Below are 25,963 nucleotides of genomic sequence, written 5' to 3'. Positions count from 1 at the left end.
AGATGTTGATGCCTAAGAAATTCGTGTCAAAACACTTGCTCTCCCTCCCTCCATCCCTCCCTCCCTCTCTCTCTCTCTCTCTCTCTCTCTCAAGTATCCACATCTTGTCACGTGCCACTGCTCGGGAGAATTCTGACCAACCTGTCCAAACCAGCAAACCACAGCATCGTGGAATACTGCACTCATTTCTTTGTGTCTGTCCAGCAGCCAAGTCAGCCCTGCAACTGCTGCCTCCTTTACAGTGGTGTCCTTTGCTACCTCGAGTGGCTACTTCTGGCTGCAGCACCTGCACAGTCTGCTCCCAGACACACACCTTTCATACCAGGTCACCGGAAGCAGCTGCTCCATGTGCTCGCCCTACTGAGTTCGTCCACAATACAACCAGCAGAGGACACTGGGAGAAGAGACCCTCCCACCCCTCCTCCATCCAATTCCCTCCTCTCCTCCCTTCACCCCTTCGGTTACGTCCAGTCGGACAAAGCATCACCTGGCAGCAACTCTTTGATACAGGTGGCTGTAACTCTCTGGTACTGATACATGGGAAATTCCTCTCAAAACATATAGTCTCTCTCTCTCAATCTCTCTCTCTCTCTCTCTCTCTCTCTCTCTTTAAAAGAAACGCTCGTTTCGTTGCGACAAGATTTTTACTACATTTCAATCATAATTTCAGTCTTCAACATTCACCTACGAACGAAAAAATACTCTTTTGAATCCCACCAACACAGGGAGGAACGGCCGTCATGGTAAAGTAAAGCAAATCATACTCTCACGGAAAGGTCCACCTGTTCCCCTTTCCCACAAGCTGTTGTGTACTGCAACGGTCAAGAAATAGTCTGAAAGTGAATGTATGAAACCTATGTCAATTCTTAAGTGTGAAGTGCAAAGCAACCATGTGGATATACAACACTTTTCACCACAGCTATTAATTAATATTTGTATTCGTTGACTTCGGCACCTCACAACCAAACAGTCGCTTTTCAGTTTACCCTAAAGCTCAGCGTACGTTACAGTTCAGGCTGCACCGCAACCAACATTCGAGAAAATAAATATTGTCTGTCTTCCGTACCATATCTGCTTGGGTACACCATAGCATCAAAGGGGCCGCGCATAAAAGTCGACTCAAGTATTGGTAGATTCATTGACCCATCGCCGTCATGGCCAGTTTCAACACCCTTAACCCAACTGCCCCGCAGGGCAGTGCAACTTTGGGTCGTCGCCAACAGCCACTGTGAGAAGACACTGACGAGCGTTAGGAGTTGGGGGCTGGGGGGGGGATGGCATCCACTGATATCACTGTCCCCCGGCCATTCAATTACGGCTATCGATCGTATCCACGTTATGTGGTCACTACAGAATGTACGATTTCGTGACACGTTTTGTGGCTGTGTTTTGCCATCATTGCTGGCCAGACCATATATTAGGTTGGTGCATAAGTTCTTAGCGCTTTTGTTTTACACGTTGGTATTCCAGTATCTATGGGTTTATTAAGCGATTGTTATTTTTTATTTGTAGTCCACTATCCTGTATCGTTATTGGTGACGATAAATGGTGTATTTATGCTAACGTAGGGAACAAAAAGAAATGATTGATCTTAAGAAAGCAGCAATTCTCCATCTTCAAAAGATAATGTTATGCATCAGGTGGAACAGAGACCGTGTGGTGCACTATTAATTGCTTCCTCGATGTGTAATCACCACTGCTGACATTTATTGTTAACAAATGAGACGTCTTGCAAACGTAATCCAAGAACAACGACCAAGAAAACTGCGTGAAGTGATGCTACTCCATGATAATGTCTGCCTGCACTCTGATAAACTGACAAAAAACGCTGTACAGTAGTTGGGTTGGGAAGTCATTCCCCAACCACATTATTCACCAGATCCTGCGCCTCCGAATTTTCACCTTTCGTCCTCTGTATCGAACAACCGTCAAGAACTTTCCCTCAGGACGAAAATGCGCTCCGAACATGACTCGACGAGTTCTTCGCCTCATAACCACCTGACTTCTACAGTCGCGGAATCAAAGACGTAAACAGTGAAGGAGAAAGTGTTATTGATGACTAAAGTTCTATGTTATGTATATCTGTTGTGTTTATTAAACTTGTGGAAAAACGCAACGAAGTTCTTCAGCAACCCAGTAGATAGTCAAGTTTGTTGACTTTGTCACCAAAAAGTTGCGTATGAGTGAAGCTCCTGAAACCATGTTTTCTTATTAAGACCCGTAGCTTAATATGTTTTAAGACATGCCGTTTCTCATCTTGTGCATGTATTTTACACCCTTTTCAGTTTAATAGTTGTATAATCTGTTGTTACCATTACCGCCACAATGATGGAAAAATTGTCTGTCACTAGCTGCACCTCAACTGTGGACCATAGTGTTGTGTGTTGCCGATGTCCCTTATATTTTCGTTTGTTGTGTAGACATTGATCAAAAATAAAAGTAGAAATGTTATGAGTCAGTAACCAATAAAAATTGTGAAGTATCAGTACGATAAAGCATCACATAAAATTACATTGCTTGGTTTATATAACATCAGCAGATACCTATCGTGCTAGTCATTATCGCTAAAGTCCTGTTTTTTTTTCTTTTTTTAAAATATTAGTCGAGCTGTATTGCTGGCAACTATTTAATTTTTATTACATTTACATCTTGTTATATATGTTATATAGCGAGCTGCTAACGCCATCTAGCGGTCTTAATCTCAAGCAATGTGTCAAAACCCAATGCCTGGCATCCCCAATTTTGCCACAGTACAGGCCTTGCATTTGTGTGCGATGTATATGCCGAACGTTGGGTTTCTTGAACGTTGTAATGGACATCAGCCACCATACTATTCACATGTAGCACGTCATAGCAACATACGTATGATGACCTCTGTTAGCCGGCCAGGGTGGCCGAGCGGTTCTAGGCGCTACAGTCTGGAACCACGCGACCGCTATGGTGGCAGGCTCGAAACCTGCCTCGGACATGGGTGTGTGTGCTGTCCTTAGGTTAGTTAGTTTTAAGTAGGTCTAAATTCTAGGGGACTGAAGACCTCAGAAGCTAAGTCCCATAGTGCTCAGAGCCATGACCTCTGTTACGAAATGATGTAAATACTGATTGTCAGTTACTAAGCTGTAACCTCATAACGGCTTTGGTAAAACGATATATTTTACATTTAGTCATTTTATTTGATAGTTCCTTATTCAAATACTGTTTTACTGTCAGTGCCTACGGTAAAATTTCAGTTTTATGAGTATCGTTCAATTACACTGGCCATGTGCGGTGAAAAACTGTTTTTAGTTACATCGTATATGACTGTTATCATTATAAGAAAGATTTTATCGATGTATGAAGCCGTAGTGGCACCAACACTAATCATGAATGTTCTATAGTATGGATTCTGTAATTAATCTGTGTATACAGTATACTGTTGAACCATCTACAATATTATATGCATTTCTCTAAGTTGTTGTATGTTGATAACAAAAGGAAAAATCTGTTTTATATCTTAGATCTGAAAATGGCTAAACTGTTAGCCAGAACTAGTAATCAGTCCAATTAAAGAAGATTTCATATGCGATCTTGACTTCATGAGTTTTCAATCCCTAATGTAAATAAGGAAATCCAGGTAGATAGGTTTTACCGCATAGCGCTGCGAGGTGTTGGTGTTACCTGAGCAGACAGCAGGCCTGCACGCTGAAGACGAGCAGCGCGTAGGGCAGGTGCGGCATGGAGAAGAGCGGCCGGATCTGCCTCCAGCCGGCGCGCGCGCTCTCCAGCACGCTCTTGGGGCTGGAGGCGGCGCTGGACAGCGACGTCTTGCGCTGCGCTATCTCGTCCACCAGCCGGCGCACCTGCCGACCCACACATAAGCAGAGCTCTGGCATAGTGACAAGTCACTTTAAGAACACCAAATTAGATTAAAAGACGTAACTTAACGTCTTAGCCACGATTGTAATACATTAGTGCGTAAACATGACCGAATTAAGCTGTTCTGAATGTGCAGATATTCAGCAGTTTTTGAGTTGTCAGGTGCACCTACTTACTACACTTGAGGTTTCTAGCGTTCTTTCATTTTGAAACTTTCTACATATTCCCGACATACTGAGGGTGTACGACACATTTAACTTGGGTAAGCATTCTTGAAGATACTGCGCCTAGGGATGACCTGATGATGGCACTTGCTGCTGAAACCAGTAGTCTGTAGTGAAAATAAATATGCGATTGTATACTAAAGTAAATCGTTTTTCGGGAACTTTCCAACACATGAAAGCTGTTTCCGATATAGGGGGCTCATACGCGCACCCTCATCTCTGCGGGGATTGCTCTTACTGATTGAGTTATCGAGACTCACGGCCTACCTTCACAGTTTGATTTCTGTCTATCCTTTCTCCTACTTTCAAAACTTCGCAGAAGCTCCTATGCATCCTTCGGCCCTTTGTCCCACTTCAACGCGGGGTCGGCCTAGTTCGTATGAACTTGGCGATGTTAGTGTCAGAGGTTGGCCGGATGCCCTTCCTGTCACCACCCCATATCCCCTGGGGCGGAATTAGTGTACCCCGGCTGTTTGCGTCCAGTGTAAGCCATAAAATAGTGCGAACGTGTTTAAATGTCTGCGAGTCGTGTAACTGCGGCGGGAGATGGGGACCAGCCTGGTATTCACCTAGTAGGATGTGGAAAACCGCCTAAAAACCACATCCAGGCTGGCCAGCACTCCGGCCCGCATCGTTAATCCGCCGGGCGGATTGTGTCTGGGGCCGGAGCGATTACTCGAGTTCACGAAGCAGCGCGTTAGCGACCTTGGCTGTGCATACATTGTAAAACTAGGTCTCCTGGAAATCATGTCACCCATAAATGGTATAGCCACAACCTGCCACTGTTTCCAGAAATAATCTTTCGCTCAAAAGAGGATTTTGCGCATTTGGATTCTGAACACACGTTTTGTAAGTTCCCATCTCCACTGAGCCCTACATTTCATATATAGCAATCAGTGTTTCCTATTATTCACGCGTAAATGTTAACTTTAACCTCTTAAATGAAGCTTTACTGGAATACTACACTACTGGCCATTAAAATTGCTACACCATGAACATGACGTGCTACTGTCGCTAAATTTAACCGACAGGAAGAAGATGCTGTCATATGCACATGATTAGCTTTTCAGAGCATTCACACAAGGTTGGCGCCGGTGGCGACACTTACAACGTGCCGAAATGAGGAAAGTTTCCATCCGATTCCTCATACACAAACAGCAGTTGACCGGCTTTGCCTGTTGAAACGTTGTTGTGATGCGTCGTGTAAGGAGGAGAAATGCGTACCATCACGTTTCCGACTTTGATAAAGGTCGGATTGTAGCCTATCGCGATTGCGGTTTATCGTATCGCGACATTGGTGCTCGCGTTGGTCGAGATCCAATGACTGTTAGCAGAATATGGAATCGGTGGGTTCAGGAGGGTAATACGGAACGCCGTGCTGGATCCCAACGTCCTCGTATCACTAGCAGTCGAGATGACAGGCATCTTATCCGCATGGCTGTAACGGATCGTGCAGCCACGTCTCGATCCCTGAGTCAACAGATGGGGACGTCTGCAAGGCGACAACTACCTGCACGAACAGTTCGACGACGTTTGCAGCAGCATGGACTATCGGCACGGAGACCATGGATGCAGTTACCCTTGACGCTGCATCACAGACAGGAATGCCTGCGATGGTGTACTCAACGACGATCCTGGGTGCACGAATGGCAAAACGTCATTTTTTCGGATGAATCCAGGTTCCGTTTACAGCATCATGATGGTCGCATCCGTGTTTGGCCACATCGCGGTGAACACACATTGGAAGCGTGTATTTGTCATCGCCATACTGGCGTATCACCCGGCTCGATGGTATGGGGTGCCATTGGTTACATGTCTCGGTCACCTCTTGTTCGCATTGACGACACTTTGAACAGTGGACGTTACATTTCAGATGTGTTGCGACCCGTGGCTCTACCCTTCATTCGATCCCTGAAAAACCTTATATTTCAGCAGGATAATGCACGATCGCATGTTGCAGGTCCTGTAAGGGCCTTTCTGGATACAGAAAATGCTCGACTGCTGCCCTGGCCAGCACATTCTCCAGATCTCTCACCAACTGAAAACGTCTGGTCAATGGTGGCCGAGCAACTCGCTCGTCACAATACGCCAATCAGTACTCTTGATGAACTGTGGTATCGTGTTGAAGCTGCATAGGCAGCTGTACCTGTACACGCCATCCAAGCTCTGACTTAATGCCCGAGCGTATCAAGGCCTTTATAACGGCCAGAGGTGGTTGTTCGGGGTACTGATTTCTCAGGATCTATGCACCCAAAATGCGTGAAAATGTAATCACATGTCAGTTCCAGTATAATATATTTGTCCAATGAATACCCGTCTATCATCTGCATTTCTTCTTGGTGTAGCAATTTTAATGGCCAGTAGTGTATTTCTGAAATAATTCCCTATTACAGTCTCTTCACCTACACTACAAAATAATAACATTTTATCGTCTTCTTAAGTCATCAGATGATCAAAACAAGTTTGCAAAACGATTTAGGCAATATATCTGCACGATGTGAAAAATGGAAATTGACAGTAAATAGTGAAAGACGTGAAGTCATCCACGTGAGCACTAAAAGATATCCTCTAAACTTCGGTTACAGGATAAAACACACTAATACAAAGGCTATGAATTCCACTAAATATTTAGGGTTTCAGAATTACAATAACTTCAGTTGGAACGATCGCATAGATAATGCTGTGGGGAAAGCAAACCAAAGACTGCGGTTTACATCACTTAGAAAACCCAGGAGGCCTACTCAAGAGCCGGCCAGAGTGGCCGAACGGTTCTAGGCGCTTCAGTCTGGAACCGCTCCACCGCTGCGGTCGCAAGTTCGAATCCTCCCTCTGGCATGGATGTGTGTTACGTCCTTAGGTTAGTTAGGTTTAAGTAGTTCTAAGTTCTAGGGGACTGATGACCTCAGATGTTAAGTCCCATAGTGCTCAGAGCAATTTGAACCATTTGAACCTACTCAAGAGACTCCTTACATTGCGTTTGTCCGCCATTTTCTGGAGTATTAATGTGCGGTGTTGGATCTGCTTCAGATAGGATTGATGGGGGACATCGAAAAAGTTCAAAAAAGGGCAGCACGTTTTGTACCGTCGCGAAATAGGGGGTAGAGCGTAACGGATATGATACGACAGTTGGGATGACAATCATTAAAACAAAGGAGTTTCTCGTTGCGGCAGGATCTCCTCATAAAATTTCGTCCATCAACTTTGTACTCACAGTGTTCAAATATTTTGTTGACGCTCACCTAAATATGGAGGGGGTATTATCATAATAAAATAAGAGAAATCAGAGCTGAAAAGAAACAAAGTAGGTGTTCGTTTTTATTGCTCGCTGTTCGAGAGGGGAACGGTAAAGAAATATCTTGAAGATGATTCCGTGAAGCCTCTGCCAGATAATAAATTTCAGAATAATCAAGCAGATGTAGATATAGGTGAAGCCAGTGGGATAAACCGATTAACAGGTTAGGTTAGGTTAGTGTTGTTTAACGTCCCGTCGACAACGAGGTCATTAGAGACGGAGCGCAAGCTCGGGTTAGGGAAGGATGGGGAAGGAAATCGGCCGTGCCCTTTCAAAGGAACCATCCCGGCATTTGCCGAAACGATTTAGGGAAATCACGGAAAACCTAAATCAGGATGGCTGGAGACGGGATTTAACCGTCGTCCTCCCGAATGCGAGTCCAGTGTGCTAACCACTGCGCCACCTCGCTCGGTAAACTGATTAACAGTTATAGCGATTACTTTTGAAATTATGAAGAATTTGATTACTTTCTTCCGACTATCTTATTTTTATATGACTGCCCCTTATACCTCCAGGGGTTCAGAAGACAACTCCTTGATATTACAAAACATAAAGAAAGCAAAAACGTATCTGTGGATTCCGCATCTTAGCAAGTTTCTAACTCACATTATATGTGCTCGATAAGGACACCATTTGTAACGCGGCAACCATCAAAATGTGCGTGTAATTCATTGAATTCACTAACAGGAATTGCCCGCGTAGGCGCAACAGCGAGCTCGCTTTGGAAAGCTATTCAGTGGGTTACCTATCTGCAGGAGCGAACTAATTCGATGCGACAGTAAGTGTTCTGACCCGCCTGCCCCTAGTACAACTACTGCATGGCAGGTATTACGATCGAAATCGGAGAGCTCTATGCTTTGTTGTTGTTGTTGTTGTTGTTGTTGTTGCGGTCTTCATTCCAGAGACTGGTTTTATGCAGCTCTCCATGCGCCGGCCGAAGTGGTCGAGCGGTTCTAGGCGATACAGTCTGGAACCGCGTGACCGCTACGGTCGCAGGTTCGAATCCTGCCTCAGGCATGGATGTGTGTGATGTCCTTAAGTTAATTAGGTTTAAGTAGTTCTAAGTTCCAGGGGACTGATGACCTCAGAAGTTAAGTCCCATAGTGCTCAGAGCCATTTTTTGAGCTCTCCATGCTAATCTATCCTATAAAAGCTTCTCGTCTCCAAGTACCTACTGCAACCTACATCCTTCTGAATCTGCCTAGTGTATTCATCTCTTGGTCTCCCTCTACTATTTTTACCCTCCACGCTGTCCTCCAATACTAAATTGGTGATCCGTTGATGTCGCAGAACATGTCCTACCAAACAATTCCTTCCTATAGTTAAGTTTTGCCACAAATTCCTCCTCTCCCCTATTCTGTTCTGTATCTCCTCATTAGTTACGTGATCTACTCATCTAATCTTCACCAGTCTTATGAAACACCGCATTTCGAGAGCTTCTACTCTCTTCTTGTCTAAACTATTTATCGTCTATGTTTCAGTTCCATACATGGCTACACTCCACACAAAGACTTTCAGAAACGATTTTCTGACAAATAAATATTCGACGTTAATAAATTTCTCTTCTTTAGAAACGCTTTCCTTGCCATTGCCAGTATACATGTCATACCCTCTCTACATCGACCATCATCAGTTATTTTGCTCCACAAATAGCAAAACTCATCTAATTCCCTCAGTATCACCTGATGTAATTTGACTAAATTCCATTATCCTCGTTTTGCTTTTGTTGATTTTCATCTTATATCCTACTTTCAAGACACTGTCCATTCCGTTCATGCTTTGGTATGTGTCATTTTTCTACATGTCTCCTAGTTTTCTCATGTTGGTCCTCTGAAACGCTAGAGGTACTTATTAACAACATTGTATTATTTCCTCTCATCACATTTCCCTGTTTTACCCGTCGGTGTAATCACCTATTCTATAGTGACTGCTGCTCCTCCAAATGCTCGTGCCCTAACTTGGATTCTGCATTGCAATCTAGCTACTCTCTAACTTAAAGATACACGCGCTCTCGGAAATCCTCACATTCTCCACGCCACGATGGCCAACGACAGTCTGCCAGACTTCACCTTGGTATATACAGTGCGCTTTCAGAATCCAGCGTTGGAAAGTGTTACAGATTAATGTGCCTCACCGGGAAAGTGTCCGGACTGTTGCCGGTGTTGAGCGCGTATATCTTGCGCATGACGGCGAGTGCCTCCTCGTTGCGGCCGTGCGCCATGAGAAACTTGGGCGTCTCGGGGAAGAAGGAGATGAGCAGGCCGCTGGCGAGCGAGGGGACGGAGCACATCATGACGAACACGTTCCACGGCCGCAGCGTCAGCACGCTCGTCTCGTACTCCCATGTCTCCGTCAGCAGCCCCAGCCCTATCGCTGCGGAAGACAAAGGCAGACCACTCAGCCAGACGTCAAGAGTGTCACCAGCTGCAACTTTCAGTAGAGTGCTCACATTCAAACCACTTCTGTATGTCTTGCACATCTCGCAGACGTGACACCTACCATCCCACCGTTTTCGTCCCTGATTACTAGTCCTCGTAGTCTGTCTCATTTCGTCCAACCTTACACCCACACACTCTCGCTATCTTATCCCAGCAAAACTTTAACCACTCACCTCTACCACGCAACGAAATCTACCCATCTTCCCTCCTTGAACAGAATACTCTTCTTATTCTCGATGTTGTTACTTCCCTCTCCACTCTTTCCTTCTTTCTTTTCCGAAGGCTTGGTTCGGGAACTTACAGCCTGTCTTCTCCATCCCACATAACTAACAAAACACCCGTCCAACAAATCGTCCTCATTCAAATTTTTTGCAACTTAGTGCAGTTTATGGTTCCATTTGTTTATACAGTCTACCGACACCTTTTTAAATCTTAGAATATACAGTTTACAACTTCCCACTTAGTAATTAAAGAAAGATGTACATATTTTAAACTAATCAACTATCGATATTTTAAAACACCACAGCTGTATTTATATTCAATATACATAATCATTTTTAAATTTTTAAGAAGTTATGTGTTTATTTTGAAAATTCTGCAGACTGAAGATAGGCGATGTACCGCAGCAAAAACGTCATTGCGGGAGAGGGACTGAAATAAAAATAAAGGGCTTGTGACACTGGACTGTGTTATTTCGTTCGATACTTATTCAGATATGGCCTTATTTGCACTCCAAAAATTGGGTAAATCTGCTTTCGACACAGCAGTTTTTATCACTAATTATCATGCTGCTTTGCGTACCTAAGTGAAATAACAACGGCAGTAGTAAGAAAGAAATTCATTTACTGCTATTTTCTACTTACTTCACTTAGGATTGTGTATATCACAACAGGAGGAAGGCAAGCTACTTATTCCTTATAGTCCAGAAGATGTGCCCTGAAATTCAGCACGGACGCGCACGCTGAGCGCGTGATTTTGTGTGTGTCTGTGTTTTTTTATGTGTGTTCCTTTTTGTGTGGGTGGAGATTCTAGCGGCGGTGGAAGGGGGTTAGAGGTAAATGTGATGGAAAGACAAAAACAGATGTGAGACTATCCTCCGCAGCATACTGCCACGATGATTGGGTAGTCGAACAAACAAAATACACAAGAAAATAGTTAAACACCCGAAGCAGATTAGTGTTGTGTTCGTCAGAGCGCGCACAACGCGTCGAGGAATAAAGCGACAACGTGTGAATGAAGAAATATCTGCGGAGTTCCAACAAATACGATGGGAATGTTTAAATAAACGTAGTGATTTACTGGATCTTTTTTACTCTCGGTTAGGAATTTCCAGATTTCCGACACGCTAGCGCCGATCCACGGAAGTAGTCGTGAAACGCTCGTACAACCTATCTGCAACGAAACTGTGAACAAGAGCAATGTAATTGTGAGCGCGAAGCAGCTGAAACACAATGAACAATATTAGTGCTCTCTTTCTTCAGTTTAAGTGTAAAAAATAATTTTTAAGTTCGACAGTCTTCGGTGCACGTTACGTTTGAAATATCGTGTCAAAAGAATACGAGCGGAATTCAGGTTGCGGAAATGATTTCTCGGTGGTGTTAAAGGATGCACACGAGAAGATCGCTTCAGAAATGAAAACATGAATTACAAGCTGATACAGTGCAAAGGAATCAAGATCCACCGAGCAAGGTCCCGCAGGGGTTAGCACAATGGACTCGCATTCGGGACGAGGACGGGTCAAACCTGCATCCGGCCATTCTGGCTTAAGTTTTCCGTGATTTCTATAAATCGCTGCAGGCAAATGCCGGGATGGTTCCCTTGAAAGGGCACGCCCGACTTTCTTCCTCGTCCTTTCCTAATCCGATGGGACAGATGACCTTGCTGTTTGGTCCCCTCTCTCAAATCAATCAATCAACCAAAAAAGATTTAAACAGAAACAGGTGGTAGAAACATGTAGATTAAATCCATTAAAATAGACTTCGAAAATAAGTTCTTGACCGAAAACCTAGAGGGACAGGACAGAGGGGGAAGACGACGGAAGGGATGGCTGGATCTTGTTGACCGGAACAGGTGAAACCACTTAATTCATGAAGGAAGGAAAAGACTGCCGAGTAAAAATGGCTCTCTTCCCTGTATGACCGTTCCTGATCGCCTGTATCCGTCTGATTAAGCTTGCTTGGCAATGTTCCAAGGCTTAGTCAGTGCCTGAAGCTAGAATCGAGTACGATGCCTCCTAGGATACAGACAGTGAAATCTCTCTCTCTCTCTCTTCGGGCTCCACTTGTTGCACAAACTGGTGGGCTGTTTACGTGTACCGCCATGAAGTTATTCGAAGTTCTCAGTTTGCTAATAAACTGGGTAGTACAGATTCCGGGTACAGCGCCGACATACGTCAATGTACGAAGCAGCTTTCTATTTAGAAGGACTTACGGAGCGAGACGACCTTGGTGGTCTAGCCTGTAGAGCACTATGCTAGGGTGACGAGACATCCCTATAAATCCGGGCATGTTCTCCTTTTTACCTGTTTGTCCGGAGTCTGGGGGGATTTTTACATTGTCCTCCTTTTCACAAAGTTGATCGTAATAAAACTGTATTTGCAATTATTCCCGCTCTTTTGCTCTTTTCTTATATGCCTTATCTACGGATGGTAGCAGGATCGTCGATTTTATCGATTTTTCAGTACTGATTATAAATTGATCAATAAGCGTGTGCAAATATCAATTGTTTACAATTTCCGTTCCGTATTTTCAGTTCCAGATGCAGATTGTCTTGGCTTGGCGTTGTAGGCTTCACGTCATGTACTTAGCACTGTTTATTGATATTCTTTCTGTTGATTTGGATAGTGGTTTTGAGAAAGAAGTCAAACTTTTTACATGAAGCCGTGTTGCTGTATCAGTCGTGCCGTGAATATTTAAAGGATGGCTCTGTATGTTTGACGACTTTTCCTGTTTCAGATGTATGTCTTTTTTAAAAAAATGTTAACTACAGTGATGTTGGAAAAAGACTTTTGTTTTTGCAAGCTAAATGTAAAGCTTTTGATATTGCAGGTGTACAATGTTTTGACCAGTTCTGTAATTCTAGGCAATTTATGAAACCGAATAGTAATGATGCTGAATTTAGTGGGTTCTCTTGTAGTAAAAAATGGGCCAAGTATTTTTGTGAAAGTAAGTCTGTTGATTGTCATTCAGGATTGTTAAAACTTGCCGAAGACTTTTTCAATATATCAGGGCACAATGCGAATGCAGAAAGAGTGTTTTCGCTCATTACTACACAGTGGACTGATGTCAGGAATAGGCTGAACCCTGAATCTGTTAAAGGTACATTCATGGTCCATTATAATTTAAAAGAATTTTCCTGTCTGTCTTTTTACAACTATCTGCTAAGCAATTTTACACTTCTACAGAAAATTTGATCTTTAGAGAAGTACCAATAAAAATTAAGGAATGTATGTCATGTCTATTAATTAATTCATTTATTAAATTTGAATGTTTGTTTCAGCGTTTCCTCTTTTCTCTAACTTTGTCCTTCTTTCTGAAGCTGTCTGCCCTCTTTTCTATACGTCTGCATCTGGACATCCTACTCTACACTCTTAAATGCCTCGAGTTCAATTCCGGATAGGGGCAGCAATTTTCACTCGTCCAGTCCTTCCAGAACGGTCCCAGGTCCAATAATAGTGTCATACTAAGAGTCTTTTTATTTATTTTTTATTTACACTTCAAGTTCCGTAGGACCAAATAGAGGAGCAAATCTCCAAGGTCATGGAAGGTATCAGTACATGAAATTACAACATAGAAGTAATAACAGATAAAAATAAATGTTCATTAACCTGAAAAAAGTGAGTCAATAAGTTTAAATAAACGCTATCAGCAATACAACAAGAATCAGCGGATCTTCCCAGAGATAAAAAGCGGTCGGGGCAACCGGCCCGCCACCCTCCCCTTCCTAGTTCAAATGGTTCAAATGGCTCTAAGCACTGTGGGACTTAACATCTGAGGTCATCAGTCCCCTAGACTTAGAAGTAGAGACCGCAGCGGCGCCGTTCCGGACCGAAGCGCCTAGAACCGCTCGGCCACAGCGTCCGGTTCCCTTCCTAGCGCCGCGGCGAGGGAAGGCTGCTCTTTGTCCACAGTCAAGCTAGTAGCCTGGTCACAGACTATCTTTTCTTACGTTTTACCGAGCCAAATACCGCAATGGCGAGCCACTAGACTCGCCATCCAGATTTTCTATTTTCGCGGTTTTCGTTTTAGCCCTCTAGTATTACGGGTAACTCTAAAATATTTCTGTTTGCTGATGACACTAGCTTGGTAGTAAAGGATGTTGTGTCCAACATTGGCTCGGTTTCAAATAGTGCTGTACATGACCTCAGTTCATGACTTCTAGAAAATAAACTAACGTTAAATCACAGTAAAACTCAGCTTTTACAGTTTCTAACAAACAATTCAACAAAACCTGATGTTTTAATTTCACAGAAAGGGCATATGATTAGTGAAAATGAACAGTTCACATTTCTAGGTGTTCAGATAGATACTAAGCTGTCGTGGAAAGCCCACTTTCAGGATCTTGTTCAAAGACTTAATACCCATTTTTACTATTCGAACTGTATCAGAAGTGAGTGATACTTCGACACGAAAATTAGTCTACTTTGCTTATTTTCGTTCCCTTATGTCGTATGGTATTATATTTTTGGGTAACTCTTCCCATTCTATAAGGATATTTTTGGCTCAGAAACGGGCGGTTCGGGCAATAAGTGGTGTGAGTTCACAAACTTCTTGTCGACCTCTATTCACGAGTCTGGGTATTTTGTGATTGGCCTCTCAATATGTATATTCCTTATTGTCGTTTCTTGTTATCAATATTAGTTTATTCCCAAGAATAAGCAGCTTTCACTCTATTAATACTCGACAGGGATCAAACCTGCGTTTGGATCGGACTTCCTTCATTCATGTGCAAAAAGGTGTGCAGTATACTGCTGCATCCATTTTCAATAAGCTACCACTCGAATTCAAAACTCTTAGCAGTAGTCCACGCGCTTTCAAATTGTAACTGAAGAATTCCTTGAAAAATTAAGCTGATTCTTATTGTATTGCTGTTATCGTTTACTTAAACTTATGGACTGACTTTTTTCAGGTTCATGAACATTTTTTATCTGCTATTACTTTTATGTCGTAACTTCATGTACTGACACGTACCATGATCTTGGAGATTTGCTCCTCAATTTGGTCCTACGGAACTAGAGTAAATAAAATTTAAAAAAATCATGACTGGTGCCGGAATGCTCTCTTTGAAAAAACAACACATCAGATTTGCTTTCCGAGCCTTCGCAAATCACTTTGTCTTCGACTACACATTAACCGTAATATTTCTTCCTTTTAAGTGACTCTTTATTAACGCTTGGTCAGTATACTTTCCGAGCAACAAACAATGTTAGGGAGTTTGCATGTCATCGACTGGTGGCGCTACGACAGACCTCGAGCATGGCAGCTGTGTGAGTATGACGGAAGCTCGCCTTGATTGTCCGATGGCAGAACAGGAAGAACTCCAGATATTCTGGAGTGTGCTCTACTCCAAACATGGCAGGTAAGCCAACTGGCGGGACATTGTCCTATTATCTACTCATCTGTTGATGAGAAGCTCTAGGGTTTCCAGCTGGGTGGCAGTATTATAAAACCGCGACATTCCGACCAATGGCATATTCGTCATCTTCTGGCGAAGAGCCGAGATTTTGCAGATGTCTCCTGCTTATACCTGCGGTGTACGCCTTTCCACCTGACTCAGGGCGGATGGGTACACATAGGTCGGTTGGCGGGGTAGGGCTTGAAGCTGCGGTGGTGGGGATAGTGGACGTGCCGTTCGTATCTCGTGTCAGAGTATTCAGGCCCTGTCTCGTGAGGAGAACGGTGGCGGGCGCGCTCTCGTCGAGTTGTCGCTATCGCTGGATACCATGCCGCACTCAATTGGTATCCTTCCTCTCTGTTTACAATATTCTCGTGAATCCGAATTTCGATGTACCCTTTTATGGCGCTGTTCCAATAGCCGGCGGCTCGGCAGAGCAACTTGTTCTTCTCGAAGTCAGATGTGTGGTCTTCCTTGTTGATGTGTTCTGCTATCGCCGATTTCTCCGCCGGCCGAAGTGGCCGTGCGGTTAAAGGCCCTGCAGTCTGGAACCGCAAGACCGCTACGGTCGCAGGTTCGAATCCTGCCTCGGGCATGGATGTTTGTGATGTCCTTAGGTTAGTTAGGTTTAACTAGTTCTAAGTACTAGGGGACTAATGACCTCAGCAGTTGAGTCCCATGGTGCTCAGAGCCATTTGAACCATTTTGAACCGATTTCTCCGTCTGTCCCAGCCGCACATGCGTGATATGTTCCTCGCAGCGTTTAGAAATACATCGCTGCGTTTGTCGAAAATATCGTAGACCGCATTCGCAGGAGGTGCTGTAAATTCCTGGTACGTTGAGTTTAAATGGGTCTTAGGCGGAGCCAAGCCACTCTTTCGTCTCTGCCAGTGGTCCGACGACGGCTTTTGTGTTCGGTTTTTCCAGAAGCCTCTCAGTTTTGGCTGCCACCGTCCCAAATACGGAAGAAAAGCCAATTGCTTTTCTTCTCCTTCTTCCCGAATTTCCGCAACCTGTCTCGCTTAAACGCCCTCCTAACCTGCGCTTCTCTATACCCATTTCTGCAAAATACCTCCTTCAGGTGCTGCAGTTCGTCTGAGAGGCTTTCTTCAACACAGGTGACATGCGCTCTGTGTACCAAGGCGACCGGTGCTGTTCGCCGCTGGGCTGGATGGCGGGATAGCTTGTTGCATGCAGATACAGGTCTCTTTGAGTCTTCTTCCTATATACAGAATAGTCTAGTGAGCCATTTGCCTTGTTTGTTATTAGCATATTCAGAAATGGGAGACAGCCATCCTCCTCTATTTCCATAGTGAAGGCGATGTTGTCATTGATGCTGTTAAGGTGGTTTAGAAACTCATCGAGTGAGTGTCTGCCATGCTCCAAACCACAGAAGTATCCTTCCCATAGCGGCAGAAGTGCTTGGGTGTTTGGCGAGCAGTTTGGGGGACCATCTCTACAAAGAGTTCCATATATAGATTTTCGATCCCTTGAGCAAGAGGGGATACCAGATCCACTCCATCTGTCTACTCATAAAACTCTCGAATGCAGGTGGTCGTTAGTACATGCTCAAGAAGTTTCACTGTTTGAGGCTTGATTCAGTAGAGCAGAGCCAAGGAATCTTACAGAGGTACTTTCGTGAAGAGCGAGGTGACGTCGAAGCTCTAGAAAGTCGTTTCTCTGTAGTCGCATGTCCTTAAGCATTCTCACGAATTCTGCCGAGTTCTTCACGTGATGACAAAAGTGGCCCACAAGGGGTTTTAAGAACGTCGCCAGAGACAGGTCGGGAATGTTCTGACAGAGAAGCGAACGGCGCGTCCGGTACCCCACCACTGAGACTTCTCCCCTCACCCCGCCCGCCAGCTTACCCATACACAACCTCCCGGAGCCAGGTGGAGTGGGACACATCGCAGATATAAGTGGAACGGTATCGGCAAAATTTCGACACTTCGATAGATGATGATGAGTTGACTATATCACTTGTAGAAACGACGCGGTTTTATAATACTGCCACGCGGCTGGAAACCCGAAAGCTCTCCGCGAACTGTGCACGCCGGAAAAGTCTACATTCACATACCTGTCTTATTTCCTACGCTATATTCTGATGCTACGTTAGCGACAGCCGTGTTTTAATCGACATCACCGTCGTTGCTCATCAACAGTCATGTTCGTGAATTAATCGAGAACGCTTACAACGCTTTTCAACGTGAAGCGCGTTTCCTTCAACGTAGTGTGCATAGTACGGAATTGACAAATGGAACCGATTATAGCTACGGTCGCAGGTTCGAATCCTGCCTCGGGCATGGATGTGTGCGACGTCCTTAGGTTAGTTAGGTTTAAGTAGTTCTAAGTTCTAGGAGACTGATGACCTCAGAAGTTAAGTCCCATAGTGCTCAGAGCCATTTGAACCATTTGAACCGATGATGGGTATAAGGGGAAGGATGCTACAGCTCACTTACTCTCACTAATATTGACATTGGAAACTTGGAAAGCTAATGTCATCTAGTCATAAGCAACTGAATCAATTTTACAGTTCAGTGAAGGCAGTTGACGACGATGATTCAAACCAGCTTTGCTAAAACCTTTGTTCCGAGATTGCTCTTAAGCTAAATGCGTGAGACAGCGACTGAAAGCAAAGCAGTTTGAGCGGCTCACCTGGTAAGGCGACCTGCGCGATGCCGACGTAGATGCCGGTGGTCATGACACAGCGGTTGCGGTACTGTGCGCCGTGGAACTCCGCCAGGAACGAGAAGTTTATACACAGGGCGCCGCACGACCTGCAACACGCGGACCATGCAGCGCTGGCAGCTACGGACACAGACCTCTGCAAAAGATGGAACGCATTTTGCGCCAGGCTGGGTTGTCGTATACAAAGAAAGTCGTCTAGTCGTCTGGGACCGAAGATTCTCGTGACTGCATACTTATTCAAAATACAGTGTACGACAAAAAAAGTAGCACCAAGGAATTATCCGAATGGGAAGGAAATCGGTAGGTGTGATGTACGTGTACAGATAACCAAATGTTTACAATTTCAGGAAAATTGGATAACTTATTCCAGAGGAATGGCTTCACAAATTAAGCGAGTCAAGAAAGCGTTGGTACATCTCCGGCCCTTAAACAAGCATCTATTCGGCTTGGCACTGATTGAAAGAGTTGTTGAATGTCCTCCTGGAGGGATATCGTGCCAAATTCTGTCGAACTGGCGTGTTACGTCATCAAAATCCCTAGCTGGTTTAAGAGCCCTCCCCATAATGTTCCAAACGTTCTCAACTGGAGAGAGATCCGGTGACCTTGCTGGTCAAGGTAGGGTTTGGCAAGCGTTAAAACAAGCAGTAGAAACTCTCACCGTGAGCGGGCAGCTATTATGTTCCTGAAATGTAAGCCCCGGACAGCTTTCCATGAAGGGCAACAAAACGGGGGGTAGAATATCGTCGACGTACCACTCAGCTGTAGGGAAGCCGTGGATGACATCCAAAGGAGACCTGTTATGAAATGAAATGGACCCCAGACATACGGCCCGACAGCCAGGAGTGACGGATTGGGGTGTCATTTCTTTTCATAGCAGGACACCTTTGGTTGTCATCTGCGGCTCCCTTACAACACAGCGGTACCTCGCCGGTATTCTGTGCCTCGTTTTCCTCGTTTCCTTGAATGGCAAGCCATCCTGGGCTTACAATTCAGCAGCCCGCCCTCACACGGCGAGAGTTTCTACTGCTTGTCTTCATACTTCCGAAAGCCTAACTCGGCCAACAAGTTTACCGGAGTTGAGAACGTTTGGAGCATTACGGGCAGGACCCTACAACAGGCTCAGGATTTTGACCATCTAAACAGCCAGTTGCTCAGAATTTGGCACGATATCCCTCAGGAGGACATGCAGCAACTCTATGAATGAATGTCAAGCCGAATAACTGCTTGTAGGGGCCTGTGGTGGAGCAACGCGTTATTGACTTTGTCAATTTGCTCTGGAAAAAATCATCCAATATTTCTGAAATTGTAATCATTTGCTTGTCTATACATGTGCGTCACATCTACCGACTTCCATCTCATTTGGACAATTACTTAGTGTTGCGCCTTCTTTTTTTTTTTCTTTTTCCGTCTTGGAATATATTCTCGGTTTTGTTGCCAAGTTGGAGTAAAATCTCAGGTTTCAATGTTTAATTCCAATGTTTTTGTCAGGAACAACTGTCTGCCGTAACTGCTGCTGTGATGGCATTATCCTTCAAAATTCTTAGGTGGTGTATGCTACAAACAACTTTTATTTTTTCTGGCTCCAGGAGTTAATTAACCTTGCTGTGCCTGATAGCGCATACTTTACACCACGAGCTTTCTGCGTATCACTTGTTCCCGTTTCTGAAAGCTCCCAGTAGGTTTCAGCAGCTGCTTAAAAAAGGTTGTTCATCTAAGCATCGGCGTGGTTTCGAGAAGTAAAGGTAATTTCTGTTTGTTTTAGCAGTTTTGAACGAGAATGCGCTTAGAGTATCCTGTAATATGCTAATATACACTGCCCACTGTGATGTTGGATGCCGTCTGGCGGCGTACCGAGTACGTGACTCGGTAACTAAATTATGCAAGCGGAGCAGACACGAACGAGGGATAACCCTAACGAAGATATGGGCTGCAAATGGGGAAATCCTTTAAGATACGTTGACAAAGGGCAGGTAATTATTGCGCAGAGTTTGCGAACGAGTGTCTCGAAAACGATGAAGCTCGTCTAATGTTCACGTGCTACTGCCGTGAGCATCTATGGTAAGAAGTGGAAGGACAGTCAGTCTAGCACCAAGCGCTAAATGATTGGTCGTCCACGACTCTTCACACAACGTGAGGTTCGGAGGCTTGTCTGGTCTGTAACGGAGGATAGATGCTGATCTGTGGCATCTCTGCTAAAAGAGCACAATGCCAGTGCACGCACAGCTGTGTCGGAGCACACCGTTCATCGTACATTGTTCAACATGGAGCTCCGCAGCAGACAACACCTTTGCGTTCACATGTTGAACCAACGACATCGTCAGTTACGATTACAGTGGACACGGGAATATTGGCATTCGTCCGTCGATCAATGGAAACGTGTCGGCTCCCGGGGTGAATCACGTTTTTGCTACACTAGATCGATGGTCATCTCCACAAACGCCGTCACCGAGGTGAACGGCGGCTCTAAACGTGCAGCGCGCAACGGACGCAGGCTGGTGGGATCAGTGTTATGCTATGGGAGATATTCCCCTGCGGTTTTAGTGAGTCTAGTATGCCGACAGATTGGTTGCAGCCTCGCAGTTCGTCTTCTTCTGACGAACACACGGCCATCACTGGCACCGATGCAGAACCAGCTTTCATCAGGTAACACAATACCACCACACTGCTCTCCAAGAAGCTCACGCTTGACCCGACTGAAGTTGTAAATGGCGGTGCTACGGGGTCAGTGGTACGCACGCTACAGGGCGTCTAGCTCGGAGCTGTCCTTGAAGTAACCGACTTGTAACAGTTCGTTGTGTCACTGTGGTGCCAACTGCTGCTCAAAATGCTGCTGGAGAGGCAGTACGATGTCCCAGAGCTATACGCCGAACAAGATGGCCTCTCGGTAGTGCCACGTTACCGTCCAGAGTCCGATCCTCTTGCGACTGCACATTCTCGTGACCACCGCTGCCAGAAATCCATATGCGGTGTACGGTGGCTACATTCCTGCCAAGTCTTTCTGCAGTATCGCAGAAGGAAGTTCAAGCTTCTCATAGCCCTATTACAAGACTTCATTAAAACTCAGAGTATGAGGATAATGACTCCTTTGTCGCCTTAAAGGCATTCTTGACTAACATCAGCTCACCAGATCAAATCTCAAAAGTAACTAACGCTCACCACTGTTAAGGTGTGTATTTAAAGCAAACCTGGCTCTCATCCTCATGTTGCCGGTATTAGCGCCACTCTTATGCGAGTAGCACGAAATTTGAATAGACACCGTCTTTCAGGTGTAGAAACACGCATAACAACTTTCGTTTACGTCGCACCAACTCTTTCTTGGCGCAGCGATTTTTTTTTTTTTTTTTTGTCATTGTATCAAAGCACGTTCTGATTATTGCCAACTTTTTGATTAAAAAGTGAACAGTTGCGTGGGTAAGATTATACTTAATCAAACGTAATTTTATGTTTATTCGTGAGGCTATTGTCTGCAACCGCTGATTTTTTCCAAGCCATAATTTGTTTTGGAGACCGCTTCGGATACAGTACGGATCGACTGTCTGATATAGTTGCTTCCGCACTAACCAGAGGAGTTATAAAATACAGGCACCCTGAGACCAAAACTGTCCTCAAACAGGGGTAAAGCTACTTTATCTTCTGGAGTCAGAACATTATGGCCACTGCCCGCCATAAAAGTGAACGTTGTCTGATTGCATAGCGAGTACGTGACGCGCTAAGGAAATTATACAGGTCGAAGAAAAAAATGCCGCACTTGGAGATCGGTATGAGATTCCTCACCTAGATTCAAGACAAAATTTTATCTATCAAAATGAGATCGGATGCGTTTTGAAAAGAAGTGTATGAAAACAAGGAGCTGGCATCATTCATATCGTGCAGCGCATCGGAATGTACAGATGAACGTGTGTGGCCCCGCACTAGGACTACCGTACCAGGCGTCATAGCTCACTGAATAGCGGACGCGGTAGCTCAGCGAGTTCGGTCAAAGGGCTGTCTGCCCTTTGTCATAAAAAGGGTTGAGAAAAGGGATCGTTGATGAACCTGCGCGGGTGCCACTTGACATTCGCCCCGACCAAAAGCAACGAACAACTAACAAAGTTAAGAAGGGAAAAAATAGATAGCTGGATCATCAAACCTAGTCCACTATTAAGCTATGGTTCGAATCCTCATCAGGTTACTTTTGTTTTTATTTTCTTGACGTCCGTTTCCTAGTTCTCATCGTTTATAAGGAGGACATCATTTTGTCATATGACAATAGCCTCTCACATACAGTGGGATCTATTTAACTACATGCGTGTCTCTACTAAGCGTCCATTAAAATGGTTCAAACGGCTCTGAGCACTATGGGACTTAACATCTGAGGTCATCATTCCCCTAGACTTACAACTACTTAAACCTAACTAACCTAAGGACATCACATACATCCATGTCCGAGGCAGGATTCGAACCTGTCACCGTAGCAGCAGCGCGGTTCCGGACTGAAGCGCCTAGAAACGCTCGGCTACAGCGGCTGGCAAGCGTCCATTACACAACCATAACTGGTTCTGTGAATTTTATGAAGGGCGGCTTGCTGATGGACGAACAATGAATACCTTACTATGCATTTGGTGCTTGGTGCTTCCGACAACCAAGTTGCTGCTGCTGCTGCTGTTGCTCGTGCGCATACCGCACGGTACCCTCAAAGATACCACCCCGATAAGAATGTTTTTTGTCCCCTGGAGCAACGCCACTGGGAAACCGGTAATCTTAGCCCATAGTAATGGACAGAGGTCGTCCAAGGACTACACGTACTCATAAACAGAGTACGTCATTGCTGAAGCCGTCACCAATCACCTTAGCGAACCACCCGTGATACTGAAACGTAGACTCGAAGACTGATTATTGAAGTGTAGCGCCGGTCACTGTGGCCGAGCTGTTCTAGATGCTCCAGTCCGGAACCGCGCGACCCGACCGCTACGGTCGCAGGTTCGAATCCCGCCTCGGACATGGATGTGTGTGATGTCCTTAGGTTAGTCAGGTTTAAGTAGTTCTAAGTTCTAAGCGACTGATGACTGATGACCTCCCAAAGTGCTCAGAGCCATTTGAACCATTTTTGAAGTGTAGCACGATGAAGAACTGCATCTATGTCATTACAGGTTAAATCAATACCAGTGGCCAGAAGAGTACAGTTATGTGACTGCCTTTTGCAAAAAGTGGAAGATTTTATAAATAACGTGATATGGGCTGACGAATCTAGCCGTTATTAGTCGGAACACAACCCATATATCACCGGAGAACGTGGCTTTGTCTCGTTTTGGCATGAAGTGGGCTAAAATGGTGGGAGGAGTACTTTTGGACCCTTACCTATTGCCGAACAAGTTGTATGCGCCCCCTTTATCGTAAGTTGCTTTGAAATAGTTTACCTGACGCGTTCGAAAACGTTCCACTTGGTGTTCGGCACAGTTACGATCTCAGCATGATGGTGCACCGTCGCGCTTTGGAATGAATGTGCGTAACTATTTAAACGAAGCGTTTCCAGGGAAATGGCTTGGTCGTGGAGGTCCGATGTTCTGGCCTCCATGTTACCCTCGCCTTAATCCACTAGATTTTTATTTGTGGGGACACTTAAATGAACAAGTCTGTAGCACTCCACCCGTGCATGCACACGGCTAATAACTCGAGTGCATGCCGCTTCTTCAATGATGGATGCAGGTGTGTTGCGTAAGGTCCAGCAAAGTATGATCCAGCGATTGGTCGCCTTGAACACATTCTCTAAAGTGAACGTTGCTGGTACGTTTACGTTCCGACTCTGCCGAAATAAGCGTGGACGTCAAACGTACAGAATGAACTTATTGTGCGTAGCATAATGAGCAATCTACTGTAGCCTACCTATTGGGCTTTTTTGTACGTCATTGGATACAGACGGTGTTACTGAATCCACTATAATTGTCTGTTGGCGTAATTTGTGTCATGGTCGAAACAAAGTGGTCGTTTACGTCTTTAAGAAGTTAACATTATGTCTTAATGTTTAAATAAAGGTAACAGTAAGAGAAAAAAATACACGAGATATCGCATTGTGGATGTCTGAATTGGAAACAGTTCAAACAAAATGTTTGGAGTGAACGCGACTCGGACATCGGCGAGTTTGGATATCGTTCTCTACGGCACTGAGCTAGATGGACATCTCCAGCACAGCGCATAGTTCAGGCTACCTGTTCTTTGCCACTCTGCACACAGTTACAGTGTTGCTAGAGCCTCGTTTTTTAAATCGTTTTTCTATTAAACCTCTTGATGAGACTAGGTTTTGCTAGACACACTTTTGTCATGAAGTGGTATGAGCAATCGCATGCCGATCGCCGAGTGCAGCATTTTTTCTTCACCCTGTGCAAGTGTACCAGAGACCAAAGGTTAATACTTCTAGCGACAATTCGGGCAGGAAACTACGAAATCTACTGACTTAAGCGACTTTGAGAGAAGGCCAATTTTTACAGCCTAGTGTCTGGGAACGAGAATGTTGCAAACGGCGTAGTTTCTCAGCTGTTGGCATGCTACTGCCGTGAGCATCCATTGAAAGTGATTGACAGACGGTTAAATGGTGAGTCAGTGACGAGGTTTTAGACGTCGACTCGTCATCACAGGACGTGGAATCCGGAAGCTTTTCCGCTCAGTAAAGCCGGGCAGGCTGCGGCCTGTGGCAGATCTGACGTCAGAGGACAGTGCCGGTGCAAGCGCAAGTGTTCCGCACCACACCGTCCAGCACATATTGTTGAACGTAGGACTCTGCAGCAGAGCACTCCTACGCGCCCCTTGCTGACCCTACGACATCGTCGGTTAAGATTGTAGTTAACATGTGATTATCGAGATTGGACAGTGAACCAGGGGAAATTGGTCGCCTGGGTGGATGACTCACCTTTCATGTTACACCAGATCGACTGCCGTGTCCGGATAGCCTTCAGCCAGGCGAATGACTGCTCAAAACATGCACCACGGCAGGGACGCAGGTCGGTGAGGCAGTAGTATGGTGGTGGTGGTTGTTGGGATGTTGAAGGGGGACTAAACAGCTAAGGTCATCAGTCCCCCAAGGCAGTAGTATGCTGTGGCAGATATTCACCTGGACTTTCATGGGACCTGTAGTAGTAATCAAAGGCGCCAGGACAGCTGTAAACTACGTGAAAATTATCGTGGACTACTTGCATTACTCTACACATGTCTTCGCCGATAGCATCTTCCAGCAAGACAACTGGTTGTTATACGAGGCCGGAATGTGCTACACTGGGCTGAGGAGCATGATTGTAAACTCAAAAGTTGCATTTAATTAACATTCGTCACCTGAGGATGTAGCCGTAACGGTGCGAAACAGTGTCCCCAATAAAGGACTATAAAACAACTAAAGCAACTTAGTGTCCCCATTTACTGTGAATCCAATTTATTTATAAGAACTCTTTTTAATAAATAACAATTTGAAGATTATTAAATAGTTACTATGTAATTTTTTTGCTGTGGCTGCGCTAAGAAAGATATAGTCGGAATTAGTGAAGTTCGGTGGCAGGAGGAACAAGACATTTGGTCAGGCGAATACAGGGTTATAAATACAAAATCAAATAGGGGTAATGCAGGAGTAGGTTTAATAATGAATAAAAAATAGGAGTGCGGGTAAGCTACTACAAACAGCATAGTGAACGCATTATTGTGGCCAAGATAGACACAAAGCCCACGCCTACTGCAGTAGTAAAAGTTCATATGCCAACTAGCTCTGCAGATGACGAAGAAATTGAAGAAATGTATGATTAAATAAAAGAAATTATTCACATAGTGAAGGGAGACGAAAATTTAGTAGTCATGGGTGACTGGGATTCGGTAGTAGGAAAAGGGAGAGAAGGAAA

General features: G+C 44.8%; 1 protein-coding gene across 1 annotated transcript in view; it reads right to left on the bottom strand.

The window, feature by feature from the left end:
- LOC126482137 (synaptic vesicle glycoprotein 2A-like) overlaps window positions 1-25,963 on the bottom strand; it is a 222,762-nt gene that overhangs the window by 83,284 nt on the left and 113,515 nt on the right. The window contains exons 6-8 of the mRNA XM_050106113.1: window positions 18,075-18,196; window positions 9,503-9,741; window positions 3,655-3,836 (exon numbers count right to left, since the gene is read on the bottom strand). Coding sequence (XP_049962070.1) covers window positions 3,655-3,836; window positions 9,503-9,741; window positions 18,075-18,196 — 543 coding nt within the window. The remainder of the gene's footprint in view (window positions 1-3,654; window positions 3,837-9,502; window positions 9,742-18,074; window positions 18,197-25,963) is intronic.

This window comes from Schistocerca serialis, chromosome 5 (genome assembly GCF_023864345.2).
Source record: "Schistocerca serialis cubense isolate TAMUIC-IGC-003099 chromosome 5, iqSchSeri2.2, whole genome shotgun sequence".
NCBI lineage: Eukaryota > Metazoa > Arthropoda > Insecta > Orthoptera > Acrididae > Schistocerca > Schistocerca serialis.
The sequence above is the reverse complement of the archived record's forward strand: the minus strand, read 5'-3'. Positions and strand labels throughout refer to the sequence as shown.